Raw genomic sequence first — 17,975 nt, 5'->3', positions numbered from 1 at the left:
GACAGTCTCTAGATCCATCCATGTCTCAGCAAATGACTCAATTTCATTCCTTTTTATGGCTGAGTAATATTCCATTGTGTATATGTACCACAACTTCTTTATCCATTCGTCTGTTGATGGGCATTTAGGTTGCTTCCATGACCTGGCTATTGTAAATAGTGCTGCAATGAACATTGGGGTGCATGTGTCTTTTTGATTCTTTCTTTTTCTTAAATTTATTTATTTGTTTTTATTTTTGGCTGTGTTGGGTCTTTGTTGCTGTGTGCGGGCTTTCTCTAGTTGCGGCGAGTGTGGGCTACTCTGTTGTGGTGCATGGGCTTCTCATTGTCGTGGCTTCTCGTTTCAGAGCACGGGCTCTAGGCGCGTGGGCTTCAGTAGTTGTGGCACGCGGGCTTAGTTGCTCCGTGGCATGTGGGATCTTCCCGGGCCAGGGCTAGAACCCGTGTCCCCTGCGTTGGCAGGCGGATTCTTAACCACTGCGCCACCAGGGAAGACCTCGTTTATATTTTCATTACTCTAGCAGGTGGATCAGAAAAGATCTTGCTGTGCTTTATGTCAGAGAGTGTTCTGCCTATGTTTTCCTCTAAGAGTTTTATAGTATCAGATCTTGCATTTAGGTCTTTAATCCTTTTTGAGTTTATTTTTGTATACGGTGTTAGAGAATGTTCTAAATTCATTCCTTTACATGTAGCTGTCCAGTTTTCTTAGCACCACTTATTGAAGAGACTGTCTTTTCTCCCTTGTATATCCTTGCCTCCCTTGTAATAGATTAGGTGCCCATAGGTGCGTGGGTTTGTCTCTGGACTTTCTATCCTGTTCCATTGATCTATATTTCTGTTTTTGTGCCAGTACCGTATTGTTTTGATTACTGTAGCTTTGTAGCAGAAAAAGCCATGTTATTACATAAAAATTGCTCATAGAAAATTTTAAAATCTTAGCAAAGGCCACAAACCACACTTTGAGAACCATGTTCTACAGTGGTGATATTAGAAGTAGAAGGTGATAGTTTCTAGAAAGTGGCAACTCATTCTTTTCTTTTTAATGGCATTCTACTACAAAGCCTGATTTTATTGACACAGTAAGCACAAATTTTAAGGGAAGTGCATGATGTCACTATTAAAATGAAATGAATTCTGAAAATCTTATTGATATTCTATTTTAATCCTGGTATAAAGATCAATTAGTAAAATAAAGTCAAACAGAATCCTAAAGTCAAACAGGAAATAGGGATATGGAAGTAGGACAAAATAAGATAGCAAAGGATTGTATTAAATAACTAACAACCTTAAAAACGGTGGACTTTTTTTAAAACAGTAGTTTAAGATTGATTTACGGGATTTTGTACATTTAGTATATCCCTTTTCTGAAAAAGCACTTTAAGATACAGAATCGATAAATTATGTTTTGTTATGCATTTTTCACCCTTAAAGTTCCTATGCAAGGAGAAAATTATTTGTTTACACTTTATACATTTTAGACAGAATGGCTATGGATAAAAATACAGAGATGGGGAAATAAAAGAGAAGGTAAGATAAAGATGGTTGATTCTGTGCCCCTGGAATTGCTAATCCATAAACAGCAAACTCCCCTGCATGCACTGTCTTCTTTGTGAACTTGTTCTACCTTTTGCCTTAAACTAAAAGCTAGCTCTCCCCAAGGCTATCAACTCCCAAATGTTGCCTAATTATTTTCTTTCATCACATATACAGGATATAGTGTTGATGTCCACCTAGTTTCCTATTGCCACATCCTGGATCACTTTTACCTTACAGTCTTGTAAAACTAAAATAAAACAAAAACCGTCACCCACAAAACACACCTGTCCCTTTGTAGGTCATGCTACCTCCTCATCACACCTTCTTCATCTTTCTGATCCAAAATTACCAGCCGACTCTATCTCACCCACCACTCTTCTGTCCCCCAGCTTCTGTAATGTTCCTCAAACTTTATGTACCTTGGAATCACCTGGGCAATCTTATTAAATTCAGATTCTGAGTCAGTAAGGACACCCAGAGATTCTGCATTTCTTATAATTCTCACGAGAAGCTGTGGACCACTTCGAAGAGTAAAGCACTAAAGGAGCTGTTTCTGTTATTATCTAAACTACAGTTATCCTAACTCCCCCTTTCGGCTTTGGCACTCTTTCCCTCCTGCCTTTACTATTTTTAGTATCAGTTCTTCTTCTTAATGTTCTTTGTGTTTTTTACACAGTCAATTTCAATCTCTCTCTCACCTCTCTCTCATTTGCTTAAGTACCACCCACTTAAAAAAAAAAAAAAAAAAATATATATATATATATATATATATATATATATATATATATATATATATATATCTCCCAATTTAACCCTTTACTCCCCCTAGCTGCCATCCTAGGTCTCTCACTTTCACAAACTTTTTTAAAAAAGACAATTGTCTGTGCTTGCCGATGTCACCTCCTCATCTCCAATTCAATTCTGTTCCCACTTCCATGTGATTTGTAGGTCCATTAGCCCACCAACGGTGTTCACTAAAGTTACAAATTACCCCATTTTGAGAAGCCAAAAAGGACATTTCCAGTTCTCATCTTATTTGAACCTCTCAACAGCATTCAATACTGTGAACCACTCTGACATTTTTCCACTTTGTTCTCCGTGACAAAAGTCTCCTTATTTTCCTGTTAGCATTCTAGCAACTCTTTTTCAGTTTTACAGCACCATAATCTTCTATCCAGCAATTAGATATTACATACTGAAGTTTTTTGGTGCCCAGTCCTCCTTTTCTAGCATATATTTGCACCCCACAACCTTCATAATCTCTTCTTTGTCACTTAAATGCAAATGATTTCTGAGATGATATTCTCCAGCTCACACATCTTTGAGTTACAAACCTATATATCCTACGGCCTACTTGACACCTTTGATGTCTCAGAGGTACCTCAAACATAAGAGATCCAAGCTAAATTAATAATTTCCCACCAGCACATGTCATTATTACATAGCCTGATACATAGTCCAAAAAGCTATTATTGTGTTTTTGACACATCCTCTTCCGTCACTTTCCATCTTTCAAGACCTCCTCAAATTCTATGGAACCTATTCACTTTTTTTCCATCTACACAATCACCTCCACCCTTGTATCAGTAATTGTCATCCCTTGGCTGGGCTACTGCTAATGGTTTCCTAAGGAGTATCATTTCCATTCCTTTCTGCTCCTCCCTCTTTTATCTGTTCTACACCCTGCAGATATGGTGATATTTTGAAACACAAATTTGATCATTTGTGCCCTTCTCCCCTGCTCATCCTGAACTTGTTTTCGTCCATCATACTACTTTTACCAGCCTCCTTCCCACTAAACGATGTTGCTTGTACTATTTCATTGGCTTGGAATACCCTTCCCCTCTTTTCTCCTAAGACTTTATCCTTCAGACCGCAACTCAACCGTCATGATTTTGGGAAAGCCTATCTTTGTCTCAATGACTGGGTCAGATTTCTCTACTAGGAGACCATGCTGAATCGTGTACTTCTCCATTACAGTATTTCCTGAGAGTATGGTACTTTTCTGTTTTTGTTCACCATTGTCTCCTCAGTACTAGAACAATCTTGGCACACAGACATTGCCCTCAAAATATCTCTTAATTGAGTTAATGTGTGGAGGGGATAATTATCCACAATATTTGGGTAGGAATCGCAAATGATATGGCATTTGAGTTGGGCACTCTCGGTGTTATCATTGAAGAATAAGGTGGAGGAAGATGAATTAGGGATGTTGCTAAGCACAAAATTTAATAGTAGTTCCTGGAATATTTAGAGTAAGTGGTAGGGGAGTTGAAGATGTTTCATAGGTTCATTGGAGAATGGTTGAGCCAATGACAGAGCAAGGTTTCAGCTAAAGAAAATGATGTTCAATTTATCAATGTTCTGAATTTGAGGTAACAGACTCACCAGGTGGAAATGGTTTGATGACGTTTTGAAATGTAGGAATGGATATGGTGTGAAATTTCATCTAGACATCTTAGTCTGATTGCCCTTCTGCTCCTGACAAGCAAAACATACTCCGCTCGTCATCTCTTTCCTTATTAGCTATTCTTTCTTTTTTTTTCTTTATCCCACTGTCACTTCCCTGGACTTTTACCTGGACTACTTCAACAACTCCCTAACTACTCTCCCTGCATCCAGTCTTGCTCTCCTGTAATCCAGTTTGCACTTTCATTCCAGAGTGACTTTTCCAAGACACCAGAATGTCATTTTCCTGCTGTGGATCCTTAAAATGTTTCCACTGACTGCAGAATAAAATCTGGACTCTTGATCAAGGCTTTATGATTTGATCCTAGAATTCCTGAATTTCACTTCCAGCTCCTCTCTCCCACCATACCAGACTACTTAACCTCAAATGCCTCCTGCTGCCTTTCTTCCTTCCTTTCTACCTTACTGAAATCTGACTATAGATGAACAAAGTTATTCTGGCTGGGGAAAAAATACTATACTGTCTAGTATGGAGACAAAAACCAAACCCAAACAAAAAGACAAGTAAACGCATAGCCTTCAAGTTCAACTCAGATGTGGCCTCCTGAAGATTTCTTCTCTAGGGAAATTTATAGTTCCACTGGTTATCTGCCAGCTCACTGTAATTCTTAGCCCAAAGTTAGCTGCGTCACTGTCTCTTACATAGGTGAATTTAAGCTCACTATTTGGCATTTCTATCCTTGAGACTGTCTAATTACAAAGCGTTTGGCTACACATAATTTGTTGTCACACGTCTATTCTGGGCTGGAAACGTGTCCACAGATTCCTTCCCTTGACCTCAAGAACATGGATACCGGGGGTGGGGGAGGGGGTCATTACGCCTTGCGTCATCACGTGCTGGGAGGGTGGGGCCCTCAAGGGAACTGTAAGGAAGGGCGGAGTCAAGTAGAATGGGGCGGGGCCACGAGGGGCGGGGCCACGAGGGGCGGGGCCACGAGGGAGGGGCGGGGTCAGAGAGGAGTCGGGGGCGCTTCTGCCATTCAGCCGGTGCAAGCGGCGGCGGGAGGCAGTGCCTGGGGAGTCCCCTCGACGCTAGGTTACGAGAGCGTCCCTGGGACCACCGGCTCAGACCAGAGGCAGACGCGTAGTCGAGCGGAAGCTGGTGGCACCGAAAGCGGCGGCCGCAGTCCGAGCTCCAAAGGCGGGAAGTAGCCGGGATCGGGGAAGCCCCGAGAGCAGCGCGGCGGCGCCTCCCTTACCCAAGGGGCCGCGGCGACGGTCACGGGGCGCGGCGCCAGAGCGCGCGACCCAGGCTGGGATTCCAAACAGGCGGCCGAGGCTCCTCCTCCATTCGGGCCGCCTCACCTGCGGGCAGCGCGGCGCCGCCTCCGCTGGTATAGACGGCACCTGCGTCGCCCGGCTCACCGGTCTCCGCCCCTCGACCGCCGGCGCCAGGCCCGGGCGGCGCACCTGGACTCGGGGCTGCGGGAGCCGAGGCTCTTGGGGTGCGGCGTCTTCGCCACCGCCCGGGGAGGGTGCAGGTGGAGTGGGCGCGGCTGCGTGGAACCCGGCGCCGGCTGCTGCCGCCGCCGCCGTCCCGGTCGCCGCCGGGTCCCGGGGACCGGGCTGTCCGCGCCCGCGCCAGGAGCCGCCGCCAGCCGGGCACCATGAACAGCAGCAGCGCCAACATCACCTACGCCAGTCGCAAGCGGCGGAAGCCGGTGCAGAAAACGTGAGTGTCTGGTGCGCGTCCTCGGCGCGGGGGTGGGCGCGCAGGTGCGGGAGGCCGCCCCACTCGTGCCCACATCCCCGCGGCCTGGGGATTAGGTCCCTTCCCCACGCCGTCCGTGGAATCGCGATTTGGAGGCCGGTCGAGAAACCCAGGCCTTGGGTTTTTCCGTGTTTAAAGATTGCATTTAAAAAATTGTGCCCCGCGTTCCCCAGTCTCCAGAGCACGCGCACCCTCGCACCCCCCTACCCATTTGTAGCACTGTTCACCGTGCTGTGGTCCTAATTTGTTGACAGCTCTGGTCTGCCCTGTGGGGCTGGTGGATTAGTTAACCTAAGCCCGTCTTGAAATCCCCTTTCACATTTAATATCCTCCTCGGTTAGGTTAGAGGACGGTCACCATTCTCACTCCTGGTTGGGGGAGATGCTTTTAAGAGCTAAACACGTGCTGTCTGCAAGAAGGGGACTGAGTGCTTCTGAAGGTATTTTTTAGTACGGTGCAGCTGGCTTTCTGTTGCCCTCTTATTTACTTATTTGGCAGTAATTTTGTAGCGCTCAGCGTGAACGCATCGGTAGAAAGTATAGAGATGGTAGCAGTTTTGAGTGAGTGTAGTAGCCAGAATACAGTAGCGGATTTGTATTTTCAGTCACCTTTTGGGGGAGCTTTCTTATCACTTTGGAGGTGGTTTTAGGGTCTGTAAATGATTTGGAGCTGGAATTATTGAAACAGACGTTTTCATTCTTAGCATCTTTCTCTAATTCCCTTTTCCCTCTACTTCCAAGTTTAGTCAGTTCTGATAGATTACAAACTTAGATTTTTTGTTTGTTTGTTTTGGTGGGATATTTGTGTGAGATGGCAAATACTTTTTTTTTTTTTTTTTTTTCAGAAAAAAGAAAAATCCGTGCTTGAGACAGATTTACTTTTGTGAATTGGCAGTATTCATGTGTTTATTCCTAATTATTATCCCTGAGTTATTTTACTTCACAGTTTTCAAACTTGCATAAACAATTTTCAGAACACATTAAACAGTTACCCAGAACAAATCAGAAGTGTGTATTTGGCTTAAAACTTAATTTAGGTCGCTAATCCGAACCAGAAAAATAACAGTTTAAGATTAATATTTAAGACCAGTTTAAAAGTTTCATTATTCTGGAGTTTTAATTTCCTTTTAGAATTTCAGTGATTATAGGTCTTCAGATCTAGACTTGGCATTAACAGAGGATATTCATCTATAAATAGACTGATTAAAATTTGGAAGACTTATCCTGCAGTGTGGCCGACATTAGGAATACTGCCGAGTCAGCAGTTTTTGTCTTGGCAGTTCTGTTGACATTGGTTTACAATACTTGCGTTTTATAGAGTGGTTTCTTATATAAAAATGTATTTGTCTAATTTGACTTTGTCCTTAGTGGTTATTTAAAATTGAGAGGCGTCACAAACACTTCTATGTATTTATTAATACAATAGTATACTTGGCACTATATATAATAGAGATATCATAGGTTTTATGTATATGGTCAGATAACCTGAAGATGTCCCTGATGGATTTTTAAGTTACTGCATTTCAGTCCGTGTGTTACAGAAAGACCTAGATGACTTTAATAGAATGTTTTAATTTTTATTCATCATAAAGTTTAACATTTTTGGCTTCTCATTAATGTTTTATTAAAGATTTTTCCTTTAAACATAGTACTGTACATTTTCTTTTATTTATGTAAGACGTACCTTTTATTATTTTAGCATTTTAATATACTTTCTAAGATGTTAGTATATTTGTATTTAATAATCTTCTCTAATACAACTAAAGCGTTTCCACATTCACCCTTATTTTATTTAGTTAGTATAAATGTTTATCAGATCTTTATTGAGCATCATGCGTTGCTTTTAATCATATAAATGCCTTAAAATGTCACTGCTCCATAAGAAAAGCCTAGTGCTGGCATTTACAGAATCACATGAAATTGTTTATAAATTGTTTTTACCAGAATGAAAAAATGGTTGACTTAAAATGCAGTTAATCAAAGTCCATTTTAAGAATGGGGCCATAAACCCAATATTAAGTTTAATGTGTTTTTTTAGTTAAATTACTAGTTTTTGGCTAATAGGCTCTATAATATGTTGGCACATTGTCAGAAAAATTCATCTTGTTTGAGCTGAAAATGTTATTGAGATCTATTTCACTTTGACCCCTTAAGTCAACCATTGTATCTTACTTAAAGAGAAAATATGTTGTAGCATAATTATAGGACTGTTAATAAGATGGCCATTTAAATATACAATTCCATAAAATTTTGGAATCAAGTGGGTGACATAATTTTAACCTGAAGCTCTTCCAGTCAATATTCAATGGAATTTATTAAACGGGATAAACGCCCCCTAGTGGCAAAGTCCAACGTTGAAAATTATCTTAGTACGAAATATATTTTAAACGTGTTAAATTTCGTCCCACTAAAGTATCTTGTACATAGCAGACACTCAGTAAACGTTTCTTTTCTTTTCGGAGTAATGAAAGCTAGAAGATTAAAGGATATGAAGCAACCTTGCATCTGATCCATGTTCCTAAAGAAATTTTCAAAGGTACCCTTAGGAATAGGTTCTGTTTCCTTACATGTTCCTTAGAATAACCCTGCTCAAAAAAAGAAAGAAAGAAAAAACAATTTGTTTTGACTTAAATCTTCTTCTTGTTTTATTTTCTTTGGAGATGAAAGCCTTTTTGTACATTTCTTTAATTACTTTGCTGCATGAAGATAGGTGAAAAGCACACTATTGAATTAAATAGTGTCTGGGGTTTTTTTCCCCTAATGATAATAACTTTGGATGTATTTTTGTAGTTTTTAAGTTCTATTAATACATAAAAAGTTTTAGTGGTACTTCAATTTACCATATTTTTAGAAAATTAGTGCTGAATATTGGCAAATAATAGGTGTTGAGTAAATGAAATCTACACTTAAAAATGATATCAGCAGTGGTGGTGACCAAGCCAGCCATCATGAAGTGTCAGAGTTAGAAATAACTTCTCAGCCTTAGTTGACCCTTTTTACTTTGTTAACACACTAATAACATTAGTATAAAAGCAGTGTCTTCCTTGCTATGTTTGCTAAATTGCTATTCATTCTATTTAAACCTAATGAGCCTCACTTATACAATACCTACTTAGTTGAATAAAATTATGTTTTACTGAAAACGTTTGATATAAAGTACTATGATAAAATTTCCTAAATAGCTTCTAAAATAAAAATATAGGTATTTTTAGTTACATAATTGTTTCTCCACTGTTGTTTTTCTTTCAAGTAAGCTTTGTTCAGATAGTTTATACATAGTGACTATAAAGGCTTTCACATATTGGACCTATGAAATAAAGTAAGTGAAAGTGATTAGTTATTGGTAACATTTATAAAAATAAATGGTGTAAAGACGAAACAGTGAACACTAGTTGAAAAAGCGCTAGTTCTAAACTAAAATTGAAAAAGCACTAGTTCTAAACTAAAAGATGAGGTCTAGTTTTCTCACTTGTGTAGGTCTGGGCAAGTGATTGACCAATAAGGCAGGCGGTCAACACCTACATTGCCACTCTCACAACTAAAATTAGCAGAAGAAGAGTATTTTATAAGCTGTAAAGACTTCTGACAGAAATATAGATTCTATTCTTAAATAATTTCAGCTTACATTATCACAGAGCAATCAATTCTCCTGTGAAACAGTAAGAGGCAGTATATGATTGCATTCTCAATTGTGGGTAATGAAATGTGCTACTCCACTGGTGAGAAAACTTACACAGTACATGCTTATTGGTGCATATAATTTAGACACTTACTTAGAAATTAGTACCATGCAAATCTTTAACAACAGTACCTTTCTACTTCCACTCTTCTTTTAAAATTGATATTTTTGCATACTGGTTTTATATAACAAAAAAACTACTGTTTGTTAGTACTTATTGTGACATAAGCATGCACAGTGCTTTACAGACATCATTTTATTTCATTTTTATAATAGTAGTATGAAAAGGTATTATTATTTCAGTTTTCCAGATAGGGACCTGAGGTTCAGATTCAAAATTGTTGGGTAGTAAATGAAAGGATGAGTTGTAATATCAGATTCCAGGTCTTTTGGCTCCAAAGCTTACGTTCATTCCAACTTCGCAGTGCTGTTCAGGTGAGTAAGTTCAGTGATGCGTATGGTACACCCATATACTAGGGATTTCCTTAACGCTCACTGTTTCTTCTCAGATAGTGTACTGAAATAAATTATTTACCTTTGCCCATACATGATTTGTGCTTGCTTGACTCCACACTTGCATTCATGCCCTTTCTTCTTAGAGTCTTTTCCTCCTATTTTCATTGATGTGCTAGCTACCTCCCCTCCTTTAAAACATTGTTTTCAGTGGCTGCATGGTACTCCCTTCTGTTAAAGTTCTGTAATTTATTGTGAGGCGGAAATTCTGTTATTTCCAATCTTTAAATATTTCAACTAGTACTTCAGAGAATACCCTTGAGATATGTGAATTTCTATGCAAATTTTTAGTTCATTCCTTAGGAAAAATTCCTGTAAGTGGAAATTTGGGTACAAAGATATGATATACTTTTACGGTTGAGCCAAATATTATGCTCTGAAACATGCTGTCAAATTACTCTGCAAAAAATTTCCAATCCTATTGGTAGTCTGTAGGAGTGCCTATATCCTTGCATTTTTGCTTTAAAAATATTAATTGGCAACTTCATAAGCAAAAGAAAAAATGGGATAGATAATTGAACTTCTATGTTGGGATTGTATGTGTGGAATAATAGTGAGTACGTTTGCAGATTTTTCTACTTGAGATGTCCTTTACATACTGATTTTCTTTGTCTTATGTTTTTTAGTTGTTTTTCAGTTTGCTCTTTTACCTTATTTTTAACGAAATACTATTTTCAAAAGTATTCGTTTTAAATAACACATGCACATGAAAAAGTCAATAATGTGTATAATGTTATCTTAAGTTTAGCGTACTAGGCATTATCTGTTGATGTTTTATTGTGACTATTAGTTATGGTTATTAGTGCTATTTAATCTCTCCTCATCCTCCCAGTATAATTTTATCACAATTCTGGATTAAATTCACATGCAGTGTTTCCTTAACTGTAAGTATTGTTTATTGCTGAGTTAAGTAATATACTATGATTACATTTTCCTTTCTGTTCTCCATTGTCATTGATTTCACTTCTTACCTAATTTTCATCTTCATATTATTTATATCTGGGTTTAGCTGTGTCTTAGGTTTATCCAAGACAGATTTTGTGTTTCTATCTCTGATTTCCTTGTTTGGCATGATCTTCCAGAGAGAAGGGTAGTTGCAGAAAGCCATGTACTCTGCCATCATGAAACTGGAAGCAGTTTACCTATCTTTAAGACCTAATGTAGAAGCCACATTTCCATGAAACCTTCCCCCATTACTCTACCTGTACGTGAGCTCTTACCTTCTTGAACCCTCCAGCATCACTTTTATGGCATCTACATTATTGAGCAATACATTATGTTTGATTTTTGCCTTGTTATAGAATGTATCTCCTCCTAGTAAGAAAGACAAGCTCTGTAAAGATAGGTCTATCTTTTATTTGTCTTTATAGCAACCAGAGCTTCCTAGTACCATACACATAGTAGGTATTTGAGAATATTTACTAATTTAACAATTGGGCACCAGTTAAAATTTTTCATGTTTTAGTGATTTATTCTATGTGGGTTCCAAGGGAAATACAAAGAAAAAAAGTGTATATTTGAAAAAGAAGAGGAAAAAGGGAACATTCTTAATGATTTTTTTCCAGGATTTTGGAAGTAACAGTGATTTCTAGGGCATATTTCATGTTCCAGTTTTCATTGTTAAAGTCTTGTGCTCAAGATTATATGCTGTTTGTACCTCATCACCACTCCTTAAGCATAGCAAAAGAGGGAAAGGGAAGAACCCATCACAACTGTAGAGTGGCTGCAGGAGAGTGACTGAAGAATTCAGACTCCTTACAAGTAACTGCCAGCCAGAATTCTCAGAAGTTTTTGTAGACATTTTTTTGCCTCACATAGGGAAGTAAAATATCCAGCTGTATTCAGAGTAGCAGTGAAATTTGACTTAATTTGTGTCACAGATCCCCTCTCCAATATCACATTAAGTATATAATTTATGATGATAAACATTCAACATTTATATTCAGAGATAAATAAGTATGCACTGAAGCCATGGGGAGGAAGTGAAGAATGAATGGGTTTAAGAGTTGGGCTTAATGGGGTGTACGTGGTATGGTAGAGAGATTTATCGAGAAATACTTCAATTTCCTAGCTGTTGGAATGAGAGTCATACCATAGTAGATGCAGAGAAGCAGTGCCCAACTTCTGAAAAACATGAATGTGAGGACATTCAGGCACAGGGGCTGGAAATAAACAAGTTATTGGTAAGAAGACTGAAGCAGTGAGAGTAGATTAAATCACCCACAGGAAAAAGCCGATAGAGCAAAAAACTCAGTACTGTGATAGGTAATCTTCGTTAGAAAATGCCACCTTAATCTCAGGATTACTGAAACTTTGTCTTTGCCTGTCATTTTGAGGTTTTATGGTAAATGTCATAAAAATATAAACATTTACAATTACAGTAATTTATGATTAAACTAGGTTGTTATGTTTTTCAACTTTGTTTCAAACCCTGAGCACAAGTGATGAGCCTAAGAGACATTTTAGCCTGGGATATTAAAAAGGCATTAAAGAGAGCATGCAAGCTGGCACTGGACATGCTATTGGGCTTGTTACCGCCAGTACTTATGGCATGCAGGGCTTCTAAATCAGAAGCATGGCATGCAGTCAGCTAAAGTCTTGCTTTCACAACAATTTTGATTTACAGGTTGGGACAGGATTTTTGAGGTTATGGTTTTAAAAAATAATAAATTGCTCCTTTACCTGATCGACATCTACAGTCTATTTCAGGAGATGTCTGAATTCCAGATATCCCAAATCCAATCTTGCGGGGACACTTATTTACATTTCGGATGTAGCCTTTTATTTAAATAGATGGTTGGCAGTATGTTTTGGCATAGGTTTAAAGACAATACAAAAGTAAAAGTACCAGCATAACTCAAGTGTAATTGGTGTAGAATTACTCTCTATTTTTAATTACTTGGTGCACTTTAATAGGTGTGGATAAGTATGAAGTATTTTCACAAAATAGTTCTGAATATTTCTCATAAAATCGGTGAAAAGGTGTCGCAGATCTATTACTTCAGCTTTAACAACAGTGGATTCGAAATGCCAAGTCCAGTGGGTACTTCTCAGCCCTGACTTTCCTTAATAACTTGGTGCATTTGACTTTGTTCTGTGACCGCCAAAATCTTCTGCCCGGGTTCTTTTCCTATCTGCCTTATCATTCCTCCTCCGTCCTCTTTGCCCGCGGCCCTTTCCTCGACATTATACCTAAATGTTGGCATCACTGAGGTCTGTCCTCAAGTCTCGTCTCTCTTCGTTTGGCATACCTTCCATTAGGAAATAGAGTTGTGATCCTAAGCTACGAATCCCAGTCATTTGCAACCTTTCCTCACTCACCGTTTTTCTCTCCCTTACTTCCTGTACCTAGGAAGGCAGCACGCCAGTTTAGCTGAGTGAACACTTGAGTCTGGCTATGTACCGAGCTCTGTGGTAGGTACAAAGTGCTGTGTTTAAACATCTCAAGCCAGGACTTACTTGTTATCTTCCCACTATCACTCCCTGTGGTCGGGCTCCAATCATTTCCTTTCTGGACTCTTCTGATCAGCAGCCATTAATTGAGAGTCCACTCTGTGTCAAGTCCTATGGCTGAGCACTGGAGATACAAAATGATTAAGTTGATATCGTAATAAGAGAACAAACAAGTGTATGCAATATAGGTTGCATAACACTTAGGAAATTCAATCTCAAGCTAAATATTCCGTAATGTGCATAATAATACATTAGAGCTGTGGCCAGTTTTGCATTGTGTATAGACATAGTCTCATCTACTGCAGGGTTGACTACTGCAAAAAGCCAGCACAAGATAGGCAGCAATATCACATGGAGAAACACCTCTAAACCTCTTTATCCTACTGTTACTGTTATTTCTTTCTGTGTCCTAGCAGCTTGTCTTGCTTCAGTGTTTGTGTTACTGTCTTCTCCCCAGTGTTTTATAATCGTTACTGGAAAGCTACCAAGAGTGCACGACTAGATTTTATTTTCAGTTACGGGAAACGCTGTCTGCACAGAATATTCCTTAATGGAATGGTGCTTAAGGCATTTGCGTAAGATGCATAAAGTACAGTAGTCACCTGGGAGGAATCCAGTGGGAGTAGGTCAGGGAAGACTCTACAGTAAAGTGATCTAATTGAGCAGCGCTTTGAAGCTGGTTCACTGCTCAGTGTTCTGTGCTTGGCACGTGGTGGGTGGTCACTGTTTACTAAAGGAAGGTGGCTCTAACTAGCTTCCCCTTCTCTCTCTTTACCCTGTGCCTCACAGATAGGCCCTCGCACAGTTCACCTTTCCTCAGTTACGCCGCCCCCTGAAATACTGTTCACCTTCCAAGATGTAGCTCAGATACCACCTTTTCTATAAAAATCTTTTTTTCAAGCAGTTGCTCACTAGACTCAGTTCCCGTCACACTTTTTGAGTATATAGGAGAAGAATGTTTTCCTGGACCACCCGGGACGTAGGTGCAAATAAATATTTGTTTTAACAGGCGATTAGTCAGTAGACAATTATTCAGTGAGGTAGACATGCATTATAGGTAAAAGTTGAGATTCAGTTGATTAATTGGAGAGATGCAGTAATTAGGTGTGACTTGAATTTGATGATACACGTGAATAGGGAAAATAGCTAGAGAAATAGTCACCAACTTCTGTGTATGTAATTGTAGACTATGTATGTAGCTACACACATAGTCTAGAGAAAGTATCTACTGACTTGTTTTGTATATATGCCACTTTACCAGTTTCTTACTCTTATTTATTGTAGAAATAACATGAACTGTAATAGAAAAAAATAGAAATAGACAAGTTCTGAAGAAATTACTGGGTAGGGACATTGAAAAAAGCCTGTTAAGTTTTCATATTACTTTCTATTATCTTTTTGCATAAACTATTACTTCTTCATGTTCATATAACACTGAAAACATGTTATCTAGAAATGTTTTGATTGAATCAAATTAACAGCATTATACTCAAGCCAATTTCCGCTTTTTCAGATGTAATTAATTTGGATTATCAAAAATGTCTTTGTCTTCTCAGTAAAACTGGAGGAAAAAAGTCTTTGTCGTAAGAATGCTCCGGCTAATTCTTTATTTTTCTGGTAAATGGAGGGGTACAGAGACATGATCTAAAAATTACTTTGTTTGGTTTTTTAATATCTTCTCTTTTCATTCAACATTAGGTGTCCGATGATCTGTAAATCCACTTTAATGAATTTCTGTTACGAAATCCTGGCTAAGGCTTTTGTGTGAAGTTCAGTTTCTCATTTCTGAACTCAAGTTATGCTCCTAACCATAAGTATCTTTTCTCTCAGATGAAAATCATGCTAAATATTGGGATTTCATTGGATTTTCTAATTGAGACACAAACTATGATGGCTAATAATTAAGAAGGATTACTGACCAGTTCATAAAAGCAAAATTTGCTGGCAATTGCTGGTAAACAGTTAACCTCTAATATTTGTCACAATCAACAAATATCAATAACTAAAGTCAAATTTTTTCTTGCCTTAATATTGGAGGACCCCATTAGATGGCTGGAGGACCCTGTGGAGATGCCACAATGGCTTTGAGAAGTTGTCACTGACAGGAAAGTGTTAAATATAGGAAGCTGAGGATGATGAAGAACAGCTTTTTATTTAGGGTCGCTCCTATTTATTTGCAACATAAATGATGCCAAGATGATTTTTGTGGAAGATAGCAAAGGAGGCATAATTTTCACATAACTTACTGCAGATTTCTTTCTTCCCCCTAACAATAGATGTGTCTGAAGGGGAAAAACTCCTAATAGATTTGTTAATTGGGAATCATGTACCACAAATGTATGAGGTATATAAGAGGTACTCAGCATTCTCCTGTGATGGGTTCATAAGTTTTTAATAAAACATTATGAAGGAGTTTACCCATTCCCTTGTTTTTCTTAATTAAGATATGAAGGGAGCATTTTGAAAGGATTTATGTAAACTTGGAAGTAGATTTTAGATGTTTGTTTTGTTAGAAAAATAGTTGAGGAGATGTTATAATGCGATCGAAATTTTTGCTTTATAGATTTTAATGTGTTCTATGGAATTTTGTTTGTTTTTTAGTGTCAAGCCAGTCCCAGCTGAAGGAATCAAGTCGAATCCTTCAAAGCGGCATAGAGACCGACTTAATACGGAATTGGACCGTTTGGCCAGCCTGCTGCCTTTTCCACAAGATGTTATTAATAAGCTGGACAAACTTTCAGTTCTTAGGCTCAGTGTCAGTTATCTAAGAGCCAAGAGCTTCTTTGATGGTAAGACAGAAGGGTTTAATTTTTCTACAGTCGCTTACAAAATACTTACGTTGAATATGGCTGTTTCTGCTTCTGTGTTGAAAACTGCAAAAATTAGCCTTACGTGAAAAAGTTCTGTTTATTGCTGGATAGTAACACTTAGGTAGCAAAGCCAAATTTTTAATATTTCTAAAATCAGTTTTCCAGATTGATTCATCAAACATATGCTGCCACTTAAATGATATGTGGTGTCATTCTTTGAAAATCGTAACACTCATATTAAGAAGGACACTTTCTGGTTCTTCTCCTTTCTACTCAATTTTTTAAGGTCTTTTTTTTAATGGAAAGAATAAAACACATATTAACTACTATGATATATTTTTGCTGGATTTCCTTCAATATGTTTCACAGATGCATCATTTTATTTGTCCTTTCAAAGTTACGTATACTTCTACTGCTTTATATTAACTATATGTTTGCTCCAGGAAAATGTAATTAAAAAATTGTTTTCCATTGGAAAGAGCATTTTGTCACTGGAGTCAGTAGAGTTGGATTTCAGTCTCCATTGTGCCACTGACACCTATTTGACTTTAACATGTTAGCATCGGTTTACTCTGCTTTAAGCTAGGGATTTGAACTAGGTGATATTTGTTACACCTTAATTGCACAGTATATCGTAGTCATAAATTATTTTAAATGGAAGTTTTTGTTTGAAAATAATGCTTCAGTGTGTCTTCTCATGTAAAATAATTCCTCGATTTCTCTTTTGGTCTGTTTATATGTCAGAAATAGATTTTTTTAGGAACTGTTCCGTCTTTTAAATATACCATGTCATTTTACCCATAGTAGTAAAGAATTAATGATAAAATCTCAGTGACATGTCAGTGCTCTTAAACTTTAACGTGCTCGTAAATCACATAGGGACCCTGATAAGCTGAAGGTTCTCATTCAGTAGGTTTTGGTGTAGCCAGAGATTTTGCTCTTCTTACAAACTGTCAGATGATGCTGATACTGCTGCCCTTGACATATTTGCAGATACTTGAATTTGCGATTTGTCTGTAGAATATTGCAGAACAGTTACTTCCCCTTAGGTTTATGTTTAGGTGGTTTGCTGTGTTTAGTCTGAGCATCTTTTTTATTTATTGGTTTATTTGCACGCTGTATGTTCTTCATTTTGGATTAAAAATTATATAGTTTTTTTTTTTTTTAGGTGAGAAATTCTTTTATCATATTTAGAATTAAAATATTTGCATTTTACAGTAAAAAGGATAGCAAAACACAAGATCATGTACGAGCTTAGGTATTCAAGTTTTTGAAGAGGGAAAAAGGAAAAGGAGAATAATGGACTACCACAAAGCTGTAGTACAGTAATAAACGCCTTCAGTGAGTGCAGACTAAAGCGATAAACGTACTCCTTGGGTTTCTGATTCTTGGTCAAAAACTGCTCGACTAAATGATTAATATAATCCGATTAAGAAGTTGCTTGGCTTTTTGTTGCTCCTACCCTGAGAAAACCAGAATTCAAAAAGAGTCATGTACCACAATGTTCATTGCAGCTCTATTTACAATAGCCGGGACGTGGAAGCAACCTAAGCGTCCATCGACAGATGAATGGATAAAGAAGATGTGGCACATATATACAATGGAATACTACTCAGCCATAAAAAGAAACGAAATTGAGTTATTTGTAGTGAGGTGGATGGACCTAGAGACTGTCATACAGAGTGGAGTGAGTCAGAAAGAGAAAAAGAATTACTGTATGCTAACACATACATATGGAATCTAAAAAAAAAAAAAAAATGGTTCTGAAGAACCTAGGGGCAGGACAGGAATAAAGACGCAGACGTA

At 38.2% G+C, this 17,975-nt stretch overlaps 1 protein-coding gene across 1 annotated transcript in view; it reads left to right on the top strand.

Annotated features, from left to right (window-relative positions):
- The first annotated feature begins 5,511 nt into the window (after positions 1–5,511).
- The window catches only part of AHR (aryl hydrocarbon receptor), a 49,623-nt gene continuing 37,159 nt past the window's right edge, over positions 5,512–17,975 (top strand). The window contains exons 1-2 of the mRNA XM_068550560.1: positions 5,512–5,676; positions 15,961–16,148. Coding sequence (XP_068406661.1) covers positions 5,612–5,676; positions 15,961–16,148 — 253 coding nt within the window. The 5' untranslated portion in view covers positions 5,512–5,611. The remainder of the gene's footprint in view (positions 5,677–15,960; positions 16,149–17,975) is intronic.

The sequence above is a fragment of the Eschrichtius robustus genome, chromosome 8 (assembly GCF_028021215.1).
Source record: "Eschrichtius robustus isolate mEscRob2 chromosome 8, mEscRob2.pri, whole genome shotgun sequence".
In the NCBI taxonomy this organism is placed as follows: Eukaryota; Metazoa; Chordata; class Mammalia; order Artiodactyla; family Eschrichtiidae; genus Eschrichtius; species Eschrichtius robustus.
The sequence above is the reverse complement of the archived record's forward strand: the minus strand, read 5'-3'. Positions and strand labels throughout refer to the sequence as shown.